This window comes from Salvelinus sp. IW2-2015, unplaced genomic scaffold, assembly GCF_002910315.2.
Source record: "Salvelinus sp. IW2-2015 unplaced genomic scaffold, ASM291031v2 Un_scaffold5303, whole genome shotgun sequence".
Classification (NCBI taxonomy): Eukaryota; Metazoa; Chordata; class Actinopteri; order Salmoniformes; family Salmonidae; genus Salvelinus; species Salvelinus sp. IW2-2015.
In genome coordinates, this window is record NW_019946568.1 from 8,235 (window position 1) to 22,769 (window position 14,535).

Below are 14,535 nucleotides of genomic sequence, written 5' to 3' on the forward strand. Positions count from 1 at the left end.
TGAGCTGACAATTTTGTTTAAGAATGTATATTCTAAAATGTTTTTTAATCAGAAATTATTTCTTATGGGTACATTCTATATCACTGTTATAGATTTTAGATGTGCATGAAAATTAGATTTTTTTGCTAAATGCTATATTTCCATTGTTTATCAGGAATGTAATGTTGGTATCCTGTATATCTGACTGTGATATGTGGTTGTCTCACCCAGATATCTATATTTCCATTGTTTATCAGGAATGTAATGTTGGTATCCTGTATATCTGACTGTGATATGTGGTTGTCTCACCTAGATATCAATATATCCATTGTTTAGCAGGAATGTAATGTTGGTATCCTGTATATCTGACTGTGATATGTGGTTGTTTCACCTAGATATCTATATATCCATTGTTTAGCAGGAATGGAATGTTGGTATCCTGTATATTTGACTGATATGTGGTTGTCTCACCTAGATATCTAAAGATGAATGCACTTACAGATGCCATCTTAATTTTACACAGTTTCTCACAGCAGGAAAATAAGAGCAAATGTGCATTTTTATGTGGATTATAATTAAGGGACATTTTCTGTAGGGGTTGATCCATTTTTCATCAAACTAAGTCTGACATTTTGTATGTTACCCACTTTAGAAACCTTTATAAAGACTTGTAGTTGTTTAATAATATTTCTTTTTTTTTATCATTAAAATATAATTTACCAACATTTCTGAAAATATATTTATAGCGTATAAAACTGTTCTTATGTTTCCTCATCTGATCTCAGAGTAGATGAGATGTAATGTTTGTCTCTGTTGTGTTGAAGCCCAATCAAGCAGGAGAGACCAGCCTCCCCTGTACCCAGTTGTGTGTCCATGAAGAGTGACCAGTCTATGAAACCTCCTATAAAGTTTAGAGAGGGAGACTTTTCTCCAGAACAAAGGTAAGAAGAACTCATGGGTCATGGTCAGTGAGTTAAACAACACTGTCTCTAGTCATTTCTCCTCTCCCATCTTCCCATGTATTTTCCTTTTTTCCATGTTCATAGTCCTAAAACAATATTAAACAAACACAACATCCCATCCTTGTGTGTGTGTGTGTGTGTGTGTGTGTGTGTGTGTGTGTCTCTCGTCACTTTTACCCCTACCTACATGTACTGTACATATTACCTCAATTATAGTCTCATTATTACCTCAATTACCTGGTACCCCTGCTCATTGACTCAGTACTGGTACTCCTTATAGCCTCATTATTACCTCAACTACCTGGTACCCCTGCACATTGACTCAGTGCTGGTACTCCTTATAGTCTCATTATTACCTCAACTACCTGGTACCCCTGCACATTGACTCAGTGCTGGTACTCCTTATAGTCTCATTATTACCTCAACTACCTGGCACCCCTGCACATTGACTCAGTACTGGTAGCTCCTTATAGTCTCATTATTACCTCAACTACCTGGTACCCTGCACATTGACTCAGTACTGGTACTCCTTATAGTCTCATTATTACCTCAATACTGGTACCCTGCACATTGACTCAGTACTGGTACTCCTTATAGCCTCAACTACTGGTACCCCTGCACATTGACTCAGTACTGGTACTCCTTATAGCCTCATTATTACCTCAACTACCTGGTACCCCTGCACATTGACTCAGTACTGGTACTCCTTATAGCCTCATTATTACCTCAATACCTGGTACCCTGCACATTGACTCAGTACTGGTACTCCTTATAGTCTCATTATTACCTCAACTACCTGGTACCCCTGCACATTGACTCAGTATGGTACTCCTTATAGTCTCATTATTACCTCAACTACCTGGTACCCTGCACATTGACTCAGTACTGGTACTCTTTATAGTCTCATTATTACCTCAACTACCTGGTACCCTGCACATTGACTCAGTACTGGTACTCCTTATAGTCTCATTATTACCTCAACTACCTGGTACCCTGCACATTGACTCAGTACTGGTACTCCTTATAGTCTCATTATTACCTCAACTACCTGGTCCCCCTGCACATTGACTCAGTACTGGTACTCCTTATAGTCTCATTATTACCTCAACTACCTGGTACCCCTGCACATTGACTCAGTACTGGTATTCCTTATAGTCTCATTATATACTCAACTACCTGGTACCCCTGCACATTGACTCAGTACTGGTACTCCTTATAGTCTCATTATTACTCAACTACCTGGTACCCTGCACATTGACTCAGTACTGGTACTCCTTATAGTCTCATTATTACCTCAACTACCTGGTACCCTGCACATTGACTCAGTACTGGTACTCCTTATAGTCTCATTATTACCTCAACTACCTGGTACCCCTGCACATTGACTCAGTACTGGTACTCCTAATAGTCTCATTATTACCTCAACTACCTGGTACCCCTGCACATTGACTCAGTACTGGTACTCCTTATAGTCTCATTATTACCTCAACTACCTGGTACCCCTGCACATTGACTCAGTACTGGTACTCCTTATAGTCTATTATTACCTCAACTACCTGGTACCCTGCACATTGACTCAGTACTGGTACTCCTTATAGTCTCATTATTACCTCAACTACCTGGTACCCTGCACATTGACTCAGTACTGGTACTCCTTATAGTCTCATTATTACTCAACTACCTGGACCCTGCACATTGACCTCAGTCTGGTACTCCTTATAGTCTCATTATTACCTCAACTACCTGGTACCCCTGCACATTGACTCAGTACTGGTACTCCTTATAGCCTCATTATTACCTCAACTACCTGGTACCCCTGCACATTGACTCAGTACTGGTACTCCTTATAGCTCATTATTACCTCAACTACCTGGTACCCCTGCACATTGACTCAGTACTGGTACTCCTTATAGTCTCATTATTACCTCAACTACCTGGTACCCTGCACATTGACTCAGTACTGGTCTCCTTATAGTCTATTATTACCTCAACTACCTGGTACCCCTGCACATTGACTCAGTACTGGTACTCCTTATAGTCTCATTATTACCTCACTACCTGGTACCCCTGCACATTGACTCAGTACTGGTACTCCTTATAGTCTCATATACCTCAATACCTGGTACCCTGCACATTGACTCAGTACTGGTACTCCTTATAGTCTCATTATTACCTCAACTACCTGGTACCCCTGCACATTGACTCAGTACTGGTACTCCTTATAGTCCCATTATTACCTCAACTACCTGGTACCCTGCACATTGACTCAGTCTGGTACTCTTATAGTCTCATTATTACCTCAACTACCTGGTACCCCTGCACATTGACTCAGTACTGGTACTCCTTATAGCCTCATTATTACCTCAACTACTGGTACCCTGCACATTGACTCAGTACTGGTACTCCTTATAGCTCATTATTACCTCAACTACCTGGTACCCTGCACATTGACTCAGTACTGGTACTCCTTATAGTCTCATTATTACCTCAACTACCTGGTACCCCTGCACATTGACTCAGTACTGGTCTCCTTATAGCTCATTATTACCTCAACTACCTGGTACCCCTGCACATTGACTCAGTACTGGTACTCCTTATAGTCTCATTATTACCTCAACTACCTGGTACCCCTGCACATTGACTCAGTACTGGTACTCCTTATAGTCTCATTATTACCTCAACTCCTGGTACCCCTGCACATTGACTCAGTACTGGTCTCCTTATAGTCTCATTATTACCTCAACTACCTGGTACCCCTGCACATTGACTCAGTACTGGTCTCCTTATAGTCTCATTATTACCTCAACTACCTGGTACCCCTGCACATTGACTCAGTACTGGTACTCCTTATAGTCTCATTATTACCTCAACTACCTGGTACCCCTGCACATTGACTCAGTACTGGTACTCCTTATAGTCTCATTATTACCTCAACTACCTGGTACCCCTGCACATTGACTCAGTACTGGTACTCCTTATAGCCTCATTATTACCTCAACTACCTGGTACCCTGCACATTGACTCAGTACTGGTACTCCTTATAGTCTCATTATTACCTCAACTACCTGGTACCCTGCTGCACATTGACTCAGTACTGGTACTCCTTATAGTCTCATTATTACCTCAACTACCTGGTACCCTCTGCACATTGACTCAGTACTGGTACTCCTTATAGCCTCATTATTACCTCAACTACCTGGTACCCTGCACATTGACTCAGTACTGGTACTCCTTATAGTCTCATTATTACCTCAACTACCTGGTACCCCTGCACATTGACTCAGTACTGGTACTCCTTATAGTCTCATTATTACCTCAACTACCTGGTACCCCTGCACATTGACTCAGTACTGGTACTCCTTATAGTCCTCATTATTGTTGTTTTTATTGTGTTACTGTTTTGACTGGTACTGTATATAATGGACATATTGTGAAGTATGTGACTCAATAGGCTCTGAAGGATTAAAGTGGAACTGAGATGAAGTTGAATCAGTAATCTGTATGTGATCAGGGACTTTTGACCCAGGTAAGTTACTGGTCAGAATTTTGATATTACTGTTGAAGAGGAGAATCTTCAAGATCTGAAACCAGATGTATTTTGTGTATCTGATAATTTACTGTAAAGCATCTGCTTATCATTTGTTGTTTATGTCATATAATTTAAGACACTGATGGACAAAACATTATGACACCTGCTTTTCCAACGACGTAGACTGACAAGGTGAATCCAGGTGAAAGCAATGATCCCTTATTGACGTCACTGTTAAATCCACTTCAATCTGTGTAGATGAAGGGGAGGTTACAGGTTAAATAATTAGCATCAAGCCTTGAGACAGCTGAGACATGGATTGTGTTGTGTGGCCATTCAGAGGGTGAATGGGCAATCAAACTATTGAAGTGTCTTTGAACGGGGTATTTTGGTCTGAGACACCACTGGTCTGTGAAGAATCTAACATTCTAGTAATGGCATTGTGGACATGTTATTCATTCCAGAGGCTTCTACCACACTCAGACAGCACAGTTACTGTTCCACTGTCTGTCTATGAACAGTGACTTCTCCATGGATCGTCCTGTTAATTCCAGTGGTGGTGGATCAGTTACCTTTGACCGAAGGTACGTCACACTTTTTTGTTGTTTGTAATTTGAGAATGTTCAATATGTCTCTCTCCTCTCTTTATCTCTGTAGTGGATGGTCTACTCTGTTAAGATCAGTATATCCTCTCTCCTTTATCTCTGTAGTGGATGGTCTACTCTGTGAGGATCAGTATTCTCTCTCTCCTTTATCTCTGTAGTGGATGTCTACTCTGTAGAGGATCAGTATCTCTCTCTCCTTTTCTCTGTAGTGGATGGTCTACTCTGTTAGAGGATCAGTATCTCTCTCCTTTTATCTCTGTAGTGGATGGTCTACTCTGTTAGAGGATCAGTATCTCTCTCTCCTTTATCTCTGTAGTGGATGGTCTACTCTGTTAGAGGATCAGTATCTCTCTCTCCTTATCTCTGTAGTGGATGGTCTACTCTGTTAGAGGATCAGTATCTCTCTCCTTTATCTCTGTAGTGGATGGTCTACTCTGTTAGAGGATCAGTATCTCTCTTCCTTTATCTCTTAGTGGATGGTCTACTCTGAGAGGATCAGTATCTTCTCTCCTTTATCTCTGTAGTGGATGGTCTACTCTGTTAGAGGATCAGTATCTCTCTCCTTTATCTCTGTAGTGGATGGTCTACTCTGTTAGAGGATCAGTATCTCTCTTCCTTTATCTCTTAGTGGATGGTCTACTCTGTAGAGGATCAGTATCTCTCTCCTTTATCTCTGTAGTGGATGGTCTACTCTGTTAGAGGATCAGTATCTCTCTCTCCTTTATCTCTGTAGTGGATGGTCTACTCTGTTAGAGGATCAGTATCTCTCTCTCTTTATCTCTGTAGTGGATGGTCTACTCTGTTAGAGGATCAGTATCTCTCTCCTTTTATCTCTGTAGTGGATGGTCTACTCTGTTAGAGGATCAGTATCTCTCTCTCTCTCTTTATTCTGTAGTGGATGGTCTACTCTGTTAGAGGATCAGTATCTCTCTCTCCTTTATCTCTGTAGTGGATGGTCTACTCTGTTAGAGGATCAGTATCTCTCTCTCTCCTTTATCTCTGTAGTGGATGGTCTACCTCTGGCCAGAAGGAATCAGTCCAGGTGTGCAGTGTGTCAGCAGGTGTTGAGGGATCCAGTCTCTATCACCTGTGGACACAGGTTCTGCAGACAGTGCATCACCAGATACTGGGAGAAACCTGCTCCTTCAGGATACTATGACTGTCCTCAGTGTAGAAAGAGATCCAGAACACTTCCTGTACTACAGCACCTGGGTGAACCCAATGATGCAAGAGGCTCTGAAAACAGTAAGGACACTTGCAGACCTGTGCTAAGTTATTTCCTCAACATGATTAAGTGCTAACTACAATAATATGAGATCATGTCAGTTACTGTAGTTGTGGAAGGCCCACATTYCATCCTGTCAATGAATGTGTCTGATACACAWCCTTCTTACTCCTCCCTTGTAGTGGAGGACAGCCTGCAGAGAGCTATAGTAAACCATAAAGACAGCCTGAAAAGGAGGTATGAAAAAGTGATAGAAGGCATGGATAAAGCAGGGACTCAAACTCCCCTCAACAGGATTTACACAGAGCTCTACATCACAGAAGGAGAGAGTGAAGGGGTTAACAATGAACATGAGGTGTGGCAGCTAGAGACAGCATCCAGGACACTAACCTCCCATGACACAGCAATCCACTGCAATGACATCTTTAAACCCGTACCTGGCCAAGAGAGAAGCATAAGAACTGTGCTGACGAAGGGCATTGCTGGCATCGGAAAAACTGTCTCTGTGCAGAAGTTCATCCTHGACTGGGCTGAAGGGAAGGCTAATCAAGATGTGGACATCATATTTGTGCTTCCTTTCCGGGAGCTGAACTTGATCAAAGATCRCCAGTACAGTCTTCTCAGACTTTTAAATGACTTCCACACAGAACTAGACATAGGCAATGCAAAGAAACTCACAGCCTGTAAAGCTATGTTCATCTTTGATGGTTTGGATGAAAGCAGACTTCCATTGGATTTCCAGCACAATGAAAAGGTGTCTGATGTCACCCACACATCATCTGTTGATGTTCTTCTGACAAATCTCATCAAGGGGAATCTGCTTCCCTCTGCTCTCCTATGGATAACCTCCCGACCAACAGCAACCAATCAGATCGCCCCTGAGTGTGTTGACCAGGTGACAGAGGTACGAGGGTTCAATGACCCACAGAAGGAGGAGTACTTCAGAAAGAGATTCATTGATGAAGACCTGGCCAGCAGAATCATCTCACACATAAAGACATCAAGGAGCCTCCACATCATGTGCCACATTCCAGTGTTCTGTTGGATTTCTGCAATAGTCTTTGAACACATGCTGAGTACAGACAAGAGGAGAGAGATGCCCACAACTCTGACTGAGATGTCCATWCACTTCSTGCTCATTCAGACCAGCCTGAAGAACCAGAAGTATCATGGAAGMGATGMGATGGATCAAGAGGAGCTCATGGAGTCAGATAAGGAAATTCTTCTGAAGCTGGGGAAGCTGGCGTTTGAAAATCTGGAGAAGGGTAATCTCATGTTCTATGAAGAAGACCTGAAAGAGGCTGGCCTTGATGTCAAAGAATCCTCAGTGTACTCAGGAGTGTGCACACAAATCTTTAAAGAAGAGTCTGTGTTATTTCAGAGAGTGGTGTACTGCTTTGTTCATCTGAGCATTCAGGAGTTTCTCTCAGCTGTCTACATGTACCACTGTTACACAACCAAGAACATGGATGCACTGAACCCCTTCCTCAAGAGAAAGTCTAGAGCTGCGTCTGAAGAGCTAACCTTGCATGAGCTGCTGAATAGTACCGTGGATAAAGCCTTGGAGAGTAAGAATGGACACCTGGACCTTTTTGTCCGCTTCCTTCATGGCATGTCACTGGAGTCCAATCAGAATCTCCTACGAGGTCTGGTGACACAAACAGAAAGCAGTCCAGAGAGCGTCCAGAAAACAATCCGATCCCTTAAGGTGATGCAGAGGAAGAACATCTCCCCTGAGAGGTGCATCAATCTATTTCACTGTCTGATAGAGATGAAAGACCATTCAGTACAGGAGGTAATCCAAGAGTACTTGAGGTCAGAGAACAGATCMAAAAACCTCACACATGCTCAGTGTTCAGCGCTGGCCTACATGCTGCAGATATCAGAGGAGSTTCTGGATGTGTTTGACCCAAAGGAATTCAAGACATCAGAGGAGGGTCGTAGGAGACTGCTCCCAGCTGTGAGAGGCTGCAGGAAAGCACTGTAAGTATTCATGTAAATATCACCCACCAAAATAAATTGTAGTTACAGCAGTATTTTCTTTGGCTGACTGGCTCTGTAAGTAGTCATGTGACAATCTCTCAGACCAAACTTTACTGTATGTAGGAACAACAGTATTTTCATTGGCTGAATAAACTTTCTATCAGCTGAAAACTTTTAAACTTATAATACAACTGATCAGAAAAGTTGTAGCATTGAACCATGAATGCACGATATACACATTATTTTGCACGGCTAACAGTGTAAGCAGGGAAAGCTAGCGTAACATTTTATAAACCTGTCTGTCATTGTATTTCTTCTGTGTTGGCAGACTCACTGGCTGTAAACTCACAGACACATCCTGTAAAGTGTTGGTCTCAGCTCTCAGTTCAAACCCCTCACACCTGAGAGAGCTGGATCTGAGTAACAATGACCTGAAGGATTCAGGAGTGAAGCTGCTCTCTGCTGGACTGGGGAATCCCCACTGTAAACTGGAGACTCTGAGGTCAGTATTATATATAGTGTGGACTGTATACTCAATACAATCTAAATCTGATACTTCATTGTCTTTCTTTTGACTGATACTGCTTTTTAAAATGGTCTGGTCAGTCTACCCAAATATGTGTCCTATACATTTTTCTCTCTACAAGCAATACATAATAATTTGTCGTTTCTTATAATTATACATTCATTCATTTATAATAGATATTGCAGGTTTCAGGACACTGATATATCTGAACATGTTGAGCAAATATATATTTTTATCACCAAAGAATAGCAGTGTGATTTTAACATGATTTTACTCTTTGTCAGGCTGTCAGGCTGTCTAGTCACAGAGGAAGGCTGTGCTTCTCTGGCCTCAGCTTTGAAGTCAAACCCCTCACACCTGAGAGAGCTGGATCTGAGTAACAATGACCTGAAGGATTCAGGAGTGAAGCTGCTCTCTGCTGTACTRGGGAATCCCCACTGTAAACTGGAGACTCTGAGGTCAGTATTCCTGTAGTTGGTCAACAAGTGATAACTGTTCACCAGATCCACATGTTTACCAGGCAGACATAGTCCACAACATATGTGTTTGGACAGTGAAGCTTACAGTTTTAAATTCGGTACTATGCTCCAGCATTTTGGATTTTAAATAGAATGTTTCATATTAGGCGACAGTATAGAATGTCACCTTTTATTTGAGGTTAATGGTGAGAGGTTAGTATGTTTTGTTGTAGCCTCTGTAACYCTCTCATTCATAATTGTTCATGGTCATGGCATCATCAGGATTAATTTAGTAGTGTTTCAAAACATGTTATCTACTCACTTAGAAAGAAAATTGCTCCAGTCATAATCCACCATTCAGTTATKATTGGGCAAAACACAACCAAAACACAACCAAAACAAACTGCAAATGCAACAAACGAGTTTGGGACCAAATACTAAACTTTTGTCAGAGTGTGCGCAACTGTTCGAAAGAAGTCAGGTGCAGGAGAGCAGAGATGAGTAAACAGGCACACTTTAATCAGGCAGAGGAAACCAGCCGGACTCAACTGCGTCACAACACTCTAGCCCAAGKAAAAAGCGAATAGCGCACAAATCACACAAAATGGTACAAAATAACAAAACCACGGGTTACAACAATACCAGGCGCAAAACCAGCCTGTAACGACACACACGTAACGAACGAACAAAACCACACACAGACATGGGGGGAACAGAGTGTGCAGGAAAACAAGACAAAACAAATGGAAAATGAAAGGTGGAGTGGCGATGGCTAGGAGACCGGTGACGTCGACCGCCGCCCGAACAAGGAGAGGGACCAACTTTGGCGGGAGTCGTGACAACTTTTGACTACTTTAATACACTATGAACGAATTGGTCAGAATACTTATGACTTCTTCAAATGGGGGAACTAGATACATAAAGTGCTTTCAATTCTAAATTGTGAAACAGATACAGTGGGGCAAAAAAGTATTTAGTCAGCCACCAATTGTGCAAGTTCTCCCACTTAAAAATACTTTTCCCACTTAAACACTTAAAAAGATGAGTAAAAAAAATTTGGGGCCCCACTGTGTGTATTAACATATCCTCAAATAAAAGGTGACATTAAATACTGYCACCTCATATGATACATTTGATCTCAAATCCAAAATGTTGGAGTATAGAGCCACATTTAATATGTTAGCTTCACTGTCAAAATAGGTATGGTGTGGACTGTTAACTCAATAGAATCTAAATCTGATACCTCACTGTCTGTCTTTTGACTGAAACTGCTTTTAAGCTGGTCTGGTCAGTCTACTCAAATATTCGTACTATACATTTTTGTCTCTACAAGTAATATGATCATTTCTAATAATGATACATTAATTTATGAATAGATGAGGCAGGTTTCAGGACACTGATATATCTGAAGATTTTTGAAAAAATGTACTGCCACTATTTTCACCACCAAAGAATACCAGTGTGATGTTAATATGATTTGACTCTTTACAGGCTGTCAGGCTGTCTAGTCACAGAGGAAGCCTGTGATTCTCTGGTCTCAGCTCTGAAGTCAAACCCCTCACACCTGAGAGAGCTGGACCTGAGCTACAATCACCCAGGAGACTCAGGAGTCCGACTGCTCTTGCTGACTGGGAGATCCACACTGCAGATAGAGACACCTCAAGTATGAGAGGCTTTATGTCATGGTCTGTCAGACATGTCTTGTTGACTTATCAGGCTAGTTTAATACAAACGTACCTTCTTACCACATCTTGGAACAAACGTTCACCTATGGCCTGACTCGTGAGTCGTGTCCCAGCCGTTGTCCCAGTGTTTGTATGTCCTGCTGTGCTGTGCTGTGTGTTGTGGTGTCGTTCTTAACCTGTTCTGGGCCCCCTGTGTGTGTGTGTGGTGTGTGTGGTGCCTGTGGTGTTTGTGGTGTGTGTTGTGTGTTGTGTGTGTGTGTTGTGTGTGTGTGTGTCGTTGGGGTTGTTTTTGTGGGTTGGTGTGTGTGTTGTGTGGTGTTGTGTGTGGTGTGTGTGTGTGGTGTGTGTTGTGTTGTGTGTGTGTGTTCAGGTTGAATCCTCAAATGACCCTTCCTGCTCTTCTGCATTTACTGCTACAGTGTGGAACATTGATGACAGAGAGCACAACATGGAAACCTGGCCGCCTAGAACAACTGTGAGTGTTGACTAGCTGTGAAGGCATATGAGCTAAGAATTAATCTTAAATTGTCAAGTTAACTAGGCAGGGGCAAGCATTGATTCTGAATTTTTGGATGAAAAGTGTGCCCAAATTAAACTGCCTGCTACAATCAGGCCCAGAAGCTAGGAATAATGAACATATAATTGAGTAATATTTGGATAAAAACACTCTGAAAGTTTCCAAACTGTTTTAAAATAATGTCTGTGAGTAAAACAAGCAACTGCTATTATGGCAAGCGAAACCTGAAGAAACATCCATCCTGGAATGAACTATTATTTTGAAAGGCTTGTTTTTTCCATAGAAAGCCTTATCCACATACACAAGACTTAGGAACCAGTTCACGAATCTCGTATTCGCATGTATTTCATGTCGTTAAGGACATTGTGTTCAGGCTTTGTTATCTGCAACTCATTGCAGGAGACTAAAGACAAAGCACTCCTCTCCCCATGCAGTGGACATATGTGTAAATTTCAGCACATAGTCCAGCGAGCGCGAAACTCCGGAGAGCGCGCCTTATCTTGTTTATTCCTTTTCTACGTTTTGTCCAGTGAAATATTGATTATTTATACAAAAACAACCCTGAGGATTGATTTTTTAAAATGCTTAGCTAGCGTCCCACCTCGATCAACTGACAAGATGAAACTCGCAGGGAAACGCCAATTCAAAACAACAGAAATCCATAATTAAAATTCCTCAAACATCACTTTACACCAATTACTAAGATTGTAGAACTTGCGTTGTAAATCCACCAGCAGATGATCTAGATTTTTCAAAGGAAGGCTTATTACTGCGGATAGCACACCATGCGATTATAGGTCAGCGCCTTGCACAGAAAACCATACAGCATTTTTGCGAGCCAAGGAGAGGGCTCACAAAGTCAGAAATAGCATTAAATGAATCACTAACCTTTTGATGATCTTTCACTCAGAGGGGCCACTCATAGGACTTCATATTACACAATACATGTATGTTTTGTTCGATAAAGTTCATATTTATATCAAAAAATCTTAAATTGGCGCGTTATGTTCAGTAATGCATTGTCTCAAATAACATCTGGTGAAATGTCGTCCCACCTGGCCAATAGCCAGGGAAAATACAGCGCGCCATATTCAAATAAAATGATATAAAAATAAAACTTTCATTATATCACACATGTAAGATACCAAATTAAAGCTGTGAATTGTTGTGAATCCAGCCAACATGTCAGATTTCAAAAAGGCTTTTCGGCGAAGGCATAAGATGCTATTATCTGATGATAGCACAACAGTAAACAAAGAGAGTAGCATATTTCAAAACTGCAGGCACGACACAAAACGCAGAAATAAAATATAAATCATGCCTTACCTTTGACGAAATTCTTTTGTTGGGACTCCAATATGTCYCATAAACATTACAAATGGTACTTTTGTCCGATTAATTCCGTCGATATATATCCAAAATGTCCATTTATTTGGACCGTTTCATCCAGAAAAACACAGCTTCCAACTTTCGCAACGTCACTACAAAATATATCAAAAATTACATGTAAACTTTACCAAAACATTTCAAACTACTTTTGTAATACAACGTTAGGTATTTTTAAACGTTAATAATCGATCAATTTGAAGACGGGATGATCTGTGTTCAATACAAAAAGAAAACAAACTGACGCAACTTTTTTCGTAACGTGCATCTCTCAAAAAATTTACTTCATGTGACCCTCATTTACGATAGCCCTACTTCTTCAATACACAAAGGAATAACCTCAACCGATTTCCAAGGACTGGTGACATCGAGTGGAAGCGGTAGGAACTGCAAGCAAGTCCCTTAGAAATCTGGTGTCTCTAAGAAAATCATTAAAAAGACAGTGACATCAAACAAAAAAATAACAATTCTGAATGGTTTGTCCTCGGGGTTTTGCCTGCTACATAAGTTCTGTTATTCTCACAGACATGATTCAAACAGTTTTAGAAACTTCAGAGTGTTTTCTATCCAATAGTAATAATACTTTGCATATTGTATGATCTAGAACAGAGTACGAGGCCGTTTAATTTGGGCACAATTTTTACTAATGTTAATGGGGATGAGTAGCAGGCAGTTGAATTTTGGCATGCTATTTATCCAAAAGTGAAAATGCTGCCCCCTGCCCTGAAGAAGTTTTAAGTCAAAGTCAAATACCACCATCATTACTTACTTCGTCATAATAAATATCAGCTGTAGTTCTACAGAAGCAGAAATGAGGGACACCAAAGTTTACAAAGAGTTGCTTTGACAATGTGTGTGTCTGTGTGTGTGTGTGTGTGTGTGTGAGGTGCGTTCGTGTTACATAAGAAATGTGTGTTTGTGTTCACGCATGCATACAGGTGTGAGTGTCTGTGTATGTGTGTGTTTGTGTGTGCGTGTGTCTGTGTGTGTGTGTCCAGTGTGTGTGTGTAATTAATGGGAATAAGTGTGTTTTATATTACCATRAAGTATAACATACTTAACTTCTTCTTTTGATACCTAGAAACSTGATACCTAGAAACATCTACATTAAATTAATTAGTGAAAAGTGAGTTAACATTCTAATGTGAATGATGATGATTTCTAATATTGTCTCTGGTTTCATCCATCAGATGTCTGTKATCTCACATTGGACCTAAACACAGTACACAGACTCCTCTCTCTGTCTGAGGAGAACAGAAAAGTGGCATGTAGCAGAGAGAAGCAGCCGTATCCTGATCACCCAGAGAGATTTGAGGACTGGGAACAGGTGCTGTGTAGAGAGGGTCTGACTGGGCGATGTTACTGGGAGGTAGAGTGGAGTGGGAGAAGGGCTGATATAGGAGTGACATATAAAGGAATCAACAGGAGAGGAGGGGGTAAGGACTGTTGTCTTGGATGTAATGACAAGTCCTGGAGTCTGATCTGCTCTGACAACAGATACACTGCCAAGCACAATTATAATCCCACTACCATACACATCCCCCCCTCCAACTCCCACAGAGTAGGGATTTATCTGGACTGGCCAGCCGGCACTCTGTCCTTCTATAGAAACTCCTCTGACACACTGACCCACCTGATCACATTCACCTCCACATTCACTGAGCCCCTCTATCCAGGGTT

The 14,535-nt window shown here is 41.3% G+C and overlaps 2 protein-coding genes, 1 long non-coding RNA gene and 1 pseudogene across 9 annotated transcripts in view; 3 read left to right on the plus strand and 1 right to left on the minus strand.

Annotated features, from left to right (window-relative positions):
* Positions 1-1,150: 1,150 nt before the first annotated feature.
* Positions 1,151-3,154, minus strand: LOC139026631 (uncharacterized). Of its 7 annotated transcripts, none has more exons than XR_011478487.1 (8): positions 3,061-3,154; positions 2,803-2,875; positions 2,676-2,739; positions 2,489-2,551; positions 2,118-2,425; positions 1,792-2,053; positions 1,603-1,666; positions 1,151-1,489 (listed from the first exon to the last, which is right to left on the minus strand). It is a non-coding gene; the product is annotated as an uncharacterized lncRNA (long non-coding RNA). The 7 variants fall into 7 exon arrangements; XR_011478482.1 differs by having other exon boundaries at positions 1,157-1,242; positions 1,555-1,666; XR_011478483.1 differs by having other exon boundaries at positions 1,158-1,242; positions 1,555-1,666; positions 1,855-1,989; positions 2,181-2,425.
* A 2,430-nt stretch (positions 3,155-5,584) lies between these two features.
* On the plus strand, positions 5,585-8,287 carry LOC112078140 (NLR family CARD domain-containing protein 3-like). Its single transcript, XM_070441960.1, has 2 exons — positions 5,585-6,347; positions 6,483-8,287. The coding sequence occupies exons 1-2, from the start codon at positions 5,918-5,920 to the stop codon at positions 8,285-8,287; spliced, it is 2,235 nt and encodes a 744-aa protein (XP_070298061.1). The 5' UTR covers positions 5,585-5,917.
* Positions 8,288-8,506: 219 nt separating this feature from the next.
* Positions 8,507-10,975, plus strand: LOC139026630 (ribonuclease inhibitor-like; annotated as a pseudogene).
* A 3,060-nt stretch (positions 10,976-14,035) lies between these two features.
* The window catches only part of LOC112078141 (stonustoxin subunit beta-like), a gene marked incomplete at its 5' end in the record, with an annotated part of 3,978 nt that continues 3,478 nt past the window's right edge, over positions 14,036-14,535 (plus strand). Inside the window, one exon of the mRNA XM_024144462.2 lies at positions 14,036-14,532. Within this exon, the coding sequence (XP_024000230.2) occupies positions 14,036-14,532 (497 nt within the window). The remainder of the gene's footprint in view (positions 14,533-14,535) is intronic.